Source organism: Petaurus breviceps, unplaced genomic scaffold (genome assembly GCF_028583685.1).
Source record: "Petaurus breviceps papuanus isolate PSGF00001 unplaced genomic scaffold, PetGlider_PUasm1.0 182, whole genome shotgun sequence".
NCBI lineage: Eukaryota > Metazoa > Chordata > Mammalia > Diprotodontia > Petauridae > Petaurus > Petaurus breviceps.
Window position 1 is genome coordinate 5,041,054 of NW_027185786.1, and position 7,732 is coordinate 5,048,785.

Sequence of the window (7,732 nt, forward strand, 5' to 3'; positions counted from 1 at the left end):
AGTGACTTGCTGGGCCATTCTGTCTTGTCTCCCACCTCCATCTCCCCACCCCCCACCCCCACCCCCACCCCCAGCTTCACTCTCTTGAGAGGAGCCCATTATCCAAGTCAAGTCAAGAAGCCATTTATTGTCTGACTGTGTGCCAAGCTCTGTGCCAAGCACTGGGGATACAAAGAAAAAGGAGAGAAAAAAAGGTCCCTGCCCTCAAGGAGCTTACAATCCAATACGAGAAACACCATGTTGAAAAAAAAGCTCTGAGGGGGAAAGCACTAGCATTACAGGCGGCCTGGGGAAGCCTTCTTGCACAAGGCGCCTTTTAGTGGGACTCACACCTTAACCACCGTCTGCCTTAAGCTTTCCCAACTGTAAAATGAGTATGATAAGAGCATCTATCTTACAGGATTGCTGTAAGGAAGAAAGGTGAAGATAAAATGAGGTATTTGCAAAGCATTTTGCAAGCTTTGGAGGGCGTGTATGCGCTAGGTAGTTATTCTTGGGGCAGCCCCACCTGGCCTCCCTGCCGCCCCCAGCCCACCAGGAAGAAGGGCTGAGGCGAGGGGTCCTCACAGCCTCTCCCTCACCCTCCAGCCAGTGCGAGCGGAACCCGTGCCCAGTGGACAGCCAGGCCTGCCGCCAGGCGGCCAACTCCATCTCCTTCCATTACCTGCCACTGCCATCCAACCGCACGGTGCCCCGCGTGCTGTTCAGGATGTCCACCACGCGCTTCCTCGGAGACAGCCTGCGCTTCGCCATCACGGGTGGCCGGGGCCTTGGGGCCTTCGCGGTGCAGCGCTCCGACCGGCACACGGGAGAGCTGGTGCTGACCAGCCCCGTGCCGGGCCCTGCCACCCTGGAGGTGCAGCTGGAGATGAGCGAGCTCTCCAAGAAGGTTCTGCTGGGCAAGCACATCTTCAGGATCACTGCTTTCATCTCCCCCTATGAGTTCTAGCTCTGGGGCGGTGGGGGCCCTCCCGGGGGTCCGCAACTGCTTCAAGCCAGGGCTGGGGCTAAGACCCACAGCCAGGAGCAGCAGATGCTTGTCTTGCTTCCTTCCTCTTTACCATAATCCACAGGGCTGGGATGCTAGGGAGGGTAGTGGAAAGACCAACAGCCATGGCCTGGGGTTCTCTGGCATTTCCCTGCCCCGGGCCTCAGTTTCCCCATCTCTCATATAAAATAGGTCCCTTCTGCTTCTAAAAAAATAAAAACCTAAAACATCACACTGTGCAGAAGAAATGTGATTGACTTCTCTCATCACCCCCACCCAAAGCACACCAGGAAAAACCAGCCTCCAGACCATTAGAGGGTCCAATGGTAAACACCAATTATTTCTGAAAATGGATTGAGAGGCCTGGAGGAGCCTACAGGCTTATTACCCTAACCCCCAAAGACAGACCTCCAGAGTTAAAAGGATGTCTGATCTGTGCATCTGTGACTATGGAAACTAAAGGCCTCTGGGACAGTGACCAGGATCCCTTCTACCCATCCCAGGGAGCAAGGAGTCCAGTGATGTCATTCTGGTCTTCCCAGGCCAGATCACAAAAGAAACAGAGACAGGAAGTCACACAGCCATCGCTGGGAGTCAGTACGGCCGACATGGATATATGCCCACTACTCATTGCCTCCCCCACTAATTATTCTCCCCTACTACACACAACACACAATTATTTCTCATCGAGGCACCGTTTGCCAGCATACTGTTTTCCTTCCATGTCTCTCCATTTCCCCTCCCTAAACGCAGCCCTTATTACCTTGGTACCCCACCTCCTGGGAGAGTGCTGAACTTTGCCTCTGAAAGATGTGGGTTCAAATCCTGCTTCTGACACTCACTAGCTGTTGGACCAAGAGTAAATCACATAACTTCTCTGAGTCTCAGTTTCTTCCACTGTAAAATGGGGCAGGATAAGGCCTGCTACACAGGGTTGTTGGAAGACTCATGAAATAATTCATGGAATGTGTTTTGCAAACCTTAAATCCACATGCAAACACCAGCTCTCATCACCAGCATCATCCTTATCCTCCCTATCTTTACAAGTGCAATCCTGGGTCTTTGTTCCCTGAACTCCAGAATCAATCCAAGTACTTTGTGTGATCCCAGTGCAGGGCATTCTAGTATGGCCTCTGTAGATTTCAGCCAATGCAAACTCAGCTCAACATTCCAGGGAAACACTGGGATTCCCCAAACCGATCAGAAACATGGACCAGACTGGCGCTGCCCAGTATCCTCATACCCCAATCTGTCTTGGGCACAGGCTCCAGTGTCTGGGACCTGTCATTATCCCCCTTGCAAAAACCTAGGAAATCAGGGGGCGGCTAGGTGGCGCAGTGAGTAAAGCGCTGGCCCTGGAGTCGGGAGGACCCGGTTCCGGCCTGAGACACTTAACACCCACACAAAAATACTAGCCATGTAACCTTGGGTGAGTTACTTACCCCCAATTGCCCTCCAAAAAAACAAACCAAAACCAAAAAAAAAAAAAAAAACCTAGGAAATGTCCTTGTTCTCACACCTTTGTGGCCCAGAGTCCCTTGTATATTATCTTCCTATCATCCCTCTGCATCATGGAAGGGGAGAAAAGGAAAAAAAAGTCAAGCAAAAATCATTCTCCTTATTCACAAAGGGAGAAACTGAGAACCAATGGGAAGACAGGACTTTTCCAAGGTGTTATCACTGGGCCTGGAATCTGGCCTTGCCTTGCCTTTCCCACCCAGACAGAGCCTGTCACCAGTCAGGGCCCATCCACATCCCTCAAGGCTAAAGAGGGAAATGGGGTCCAGAAGGAGAGCCGTGGAAATGACGGCCAAAGCCCTGGGAAATCTAGTCACCGTGGAAAGATTCAAGCACTTTCTGTTGTTTCCTTGTTTGGTTCAATCCCACCTTCTCTCATGCTGCCCTGGCAAGGAAGGGAAGCCTACTCGAGCCCTGGAGCCTGTCCCCGGCTCCTAACTTCCTGCATATTTCAGACTCTAACCAAGTCTTCCCACCTGTGGGCTGACGCTGTGTCCCCTAACCCAGGCTCCCACATCTGAAACCCATCCCCTACTCTTTGGAAGGCAAAACCCACCATTCCTCCATCTTAGCCTAAACACAAATGTCTCAGGCAAAGTCTTTACCAGGACAGATAAAACTGTTTTCTGCCCCATCTTTTTGAGTCACTGAGTTCTAGGCTGGGGCAGGATCTTCAGGAAAAGGGACAGAGTCAGTCCAGAAGTGGTTCCTGGCTATGTGTCTCTGCCTTCTCTTTGTTAAGCACAGGCCTTGTGGGCTCCCCAAGCTTTCGAGTCCTGAATGAACTTCTCCTTCTCAAACATAAGTTTCCATCCTGCCCGCTTCTTCTCACCTCCACCCACCCAACCACACGGACCTCTGAAAATCAGTCAAGTATGAAACTGATACTATGTACCAAGCACTGTGATAGGTGCTAAGAGAAAGACAAAAGTGAAATTATGCCTGCCCTCAGGAAGTTCACACTTCCTTAATTGAAATGACATATACGTGCATATATACAGATAGACAGACATATTAAAAATACATTCAGCAAACATAATGTAAAATTTTCTAGAAAGTAACAGAAAAATTAAAAAGATAATTGGGGAATATAAGGTGTATGGGGGTATTAAGAAGGGCCTTTTAAGGCCAAATATTCATAATATGTAATATTTTTATAAATATTATCTCATTTGGGACCCACAAAACCCTTTGAGGATGCAATTATTTATCTCCATTTTACAGCTGAGGAAATTGAGGCAAACAGAGATTAAATGATAGTCACAGTTAATAAACCAGAGATCCTAAAAGATGGTGGTAAGGAGTCATTCCAAGGGATAGGGCACTGCTTAGCAAAGAAATGGAGAGAGAAGATAGTGTATGATGTATGACAGTCTGAGTACATGATGGTGATTAATATGTAATCAACTTGGGAACAGAGGGCAACACCAGATTGTAAATGTTCTAAATGCCAAACAGAAGAGTCAATATTTTATACTAGAAGCCATAGAGAACCATTTTAAAAAGCTTCCTAAGCAGGCAAAGACATGATCAGACCTGTGCTTTAGGAGGATGGATGGGAGAGGTAATATTTATGACATTGGAGAAGGAAATGGCAAATCACTCCAGTATTTTCACCAAGAAAATCCCAAATAGGGTCAAAAAGAGTCAGACAAAGGGGCAGCCAGGTGACACAATGGGTAGAGTGCCAGCCCTGGATTCAAGAAGACCTGAGCTCAAATCTGACCTCAGACACTTGACACTTATCTAGCTGTGTGACACTGGGCAAGTCACTTAACCGTGGAAAAAAGGAAAAATCATTTAAAAAGAAAAAAGAGGAGTCAGACAGGACTGAAAAAATGACTGAACAACAAATATTTATAATATGTAATATTTTTACAAATATTATCTCATTTGATCTCCACAAAACCCTGTGACGATGTAATTATTTTCTCCATTTTGTGGTTGAGGAAACTGAGGCAAACGGAGGTTAAGTGACAGTCACAACTAATAAGTGTCTGAGGCCATATTTGAACTCAGGTCTCCTTGACTTCAAGAGCTCTCTTTATTGTGCCTGCCCATGGTCGAGGCACTGTGTGTTAAGTGTGGGGGGACACACGTGCTGGGAATAGAAGGAAAGACAAAAGACAATCCATGCCCTCAAAGAGCTCTCGGTCTAACCGGAGAGACGGCATGCAGACAACTATGTCCAAACCGAGCTGTTGGTTGGTGGGAAGAGTTGACTCCAACATAGCGATGCCATTTTGGTCCTCTTCGAAAATGAAGGTTGGTGGGACAAATAAGAGGCAATTACCAAGGGAAGGAAGGCACTAGCAGTAAGAGGGACTGGGAAAGGTGTCCTGTAGAAGGCAGGGTTTTAGATGAGACTTGAAGGAAATGAAGGAAGCCAGAAGATGAAGGGGGAAAGTTCGAGAACATGCCCAGATCGAGAGATGGAGAGTCTTGCTCAAATCACAACAAAGGGACCATCAACACTGAATAGAAGATGTAAGGTGTAATAAAACTGGAAAGGGGTGTGTTATGTGGGAGAAACCTGAGGCAGGCAGACCCACCAAAAGCTGTGGCAATAATGAGGTGATGAGGGTCTGCACTGGAGGTGGGCAGTGTCAGAGGAGAGAAGGGAGCAGGCTTTGGTGACAGCTTGGATATGGGGAGTGAGAGAGAGGAGTAGAGGAGGACCCCTAGACTGTGACCCTGGGAGGAAGGGGGGGCCCTGGACACTAACAGAGAAGTTTGGAAGAGGGGAGGGCTCAGAAAGAAAGTGCACAAGCTCAGTTTTGGACATGTTGAATCTAAAATGCCTATGGCACATCCAGTGCAAGTGGTCCAATAGGCAACTGGAGATTGAGACCGGAGGTCAGCAGAGAGGTTAGTGCTGGATAAGTAGATCTGCCAAGTTCATTACTTTCCCCACCAACCAATATAGCCTCTCCTTGTTTAACAAACAAATCAATCTAATTTAGTAAATATTTGTTAAATGTCTCCAAAGCGCCCGATATTTTAAAAATACTACATTTTATAATCTAACACACAAGAAGCAATTATAGTAGAACACCAGGCAGTAGTTCATTATAAAATGCAATGCGATGCCAAAATGGACATGAATAACAATCATGAGACACCCACTGAGAAAATCCAACATTTAAACCCTGACTAGGTTGGGGGTTGGGGGAAGAAGATGACATTCCCTTCCTAAAACATCAGCCCAGGTTTTAGAGTAGAAAAGGGAGTTTGGTTCACCCAGGATTAGACTATAGCCCATTAAGTTAGGAATATGGAAAAACAGAGAGAAATGAAAAGATTTAAGGGGACAGGGAACACAGTCAGTCAGCAATGCACATCCCTAACACCAGCACTTTTTAAAGATCCCCACCCAGTCCAGGGGTGGGACTTCGAGGGGGCTGAAAGAAGGGAGGAATTAGAATAAGGAGGTCCCAAGTGATGACTGGTGTTGAGAATAGCTCTGGACATATCATATTAGGGAGAAGAAATAAACGCCTGCCTGACTTTAGGCAAATCAGCTGGTTGGCCGGCTGTTGTCCTTCATTCTCGAAGAGGACCAAATGGCATCACTGTGTAAGAGTTAAGTCACAGTCAAGCGTCCAACTGGGCCTGATCAGACCAATACAAGCTTGGAAAGCTCTACCACAGGTCGGGCACAGTCCGTGTGAACACTTGGGGTGCGTTCTCTAACTCTGGGCATCTCCCATTTCTTAAAGCGCAGCGCCTTTCTTGATGAGGGCACACCATGTTGGGCTGTCCTGTGCCAGTGTCTCCCATGTCACCCAATCAATCCCAAAGTTCTTAAGAGAGACGTTGAGACCCTGTATTGCTTCTTCCAACCTCCGTATAAGTGTTTGCCTTGTTGAGTTCTCCATAGAGCAGTCTTTTTGGCAAGTTTATATTTGGCATGTGAACAACACGGCCAGCCCATCAGAGTTGTGCTTTTAGAGTAGAGTTTGAACGCTTGGCAGTTTAGGCAAACCCTTGTGCCCCTCTGAGCCTCGGTCTTTTCATCTATAAAACAAAACCATTGGATAAGATGAACTCGAAGGTCCCTCTCAGCTCTTAGAACCCTATGACTGCTGCCCATCTGGGGTCTGTCAACCCCTATAACTCCTACAGTTCTACCCCTGCGGGGGTCCCCTCAGCTCCTTGCTCTGACCGTAATAAGCATAACCTCCTTCACCTTTGCTTCAACCCTGCTCCGTTCTACCTTTCACACAGAGCTGCCCTTGTCCACCTAGAAAGGAAGATGTGAGCAGCAGGGGTGAAGCAAGGGGAGGGGGAGCCTGAGTTACAAAGGCTGCCTTATGGAGCAGTAAACCGTTCCAAGGGCCTGGACCAAAGAGCTGCAGAGCTTGCATGGTCCAGCTGGCCTCTCCTGCCAGCCCCCACAAGGCCTCTGGGGCTCCTGGGAGGAAAGGGGAAACAGACACTGTAAGGGCTGGAAGGCAACTCAGAGATCTTCTTAGCCGACTGCCTTATTTTTACAGAAGAGAAAATGAAAGGTGAAGTGATTTGCCCACGTTGCTACTTAGTGGTCAATTTAGGATTAGAACAGAAGTGTCCTGACTCCCAGGCCAAGACTCTTTCCACACTGGCTCGTGCTGAGAAGAGGCTGGTACAAAACGTCTCTCTCGGATACTCGCCATCAGGCATCATTTCTGTTTTTTAAGGGGTGGGGAGGGCAGAAAAAGAGTGAAAAGCAAGTCTTCCCTGAGACACTAACTTTTGATGACTCTGGAGATCAAAGTTGGTCGAGGTGAACTCCCGAGCTTGTAGAAGGATCATCCTCGATTATATCAGCAAGTATTTATTAAATGCCTACTAAGGGCTGCCCACTGGTAACACAAAGGCAAAAATGGAAATATCCTCACCCCAAAGAGCTTCCTTTTTATTGGGAAGACACAACATGTACACAAACAAATACAAAGCATGTAAAAAAATAATACAGGGCAGTTTCCAAAGGGAAAGAGCTGGTGTAGGAAGCTGGTGTCACCTGTACTGAGCTCAGAAGAAAGTGAGGGATTCTGAGGTGGAAGGGAGACATGGAGGATCTCTCACAAAGGTGAAAGATGGAATGGCAGGTAAGCAAAGCAAACAGCAGGAGAGATGGACTGGAATGAAGAATGCAAGAAGAACTGATATTAAAGACTGAACAAGGAAGAAGTAGGAAGAGGGAGGAAGGAAGGAAGGAAGGAAGGAAGGAAGGAAGGAAGGAAG

At 47.6% G+C, this 7,732-nt stretch overlaps 1 protein-coding gene across 1 annotated transcript in view; it reads left to right on the plus strand.

Annotated features, from left to right (window-relative positions):
* LOC138160768 (fibulin-7-like) overlaps nucleotides 1-1,220 on the plus strand; it is a 6,704-nt gene extending 5,484 nt beyond the window's left edge. The window contains exon 7 of the mRNA XM_069087497.1: nucleotides 531-1,220. Coding sequence (XP_068943598.1) covers nucleotides 531-949 — 419 coding nt within the window. The 3' untranslated portion in view covers nucleotides 950-1,220. The remainder of the gene's footprint in view (nucleotides 1-530) is intronic.
* Nucleotides 1,221-7,732: the final 6,512 nt, after the last annotated feature.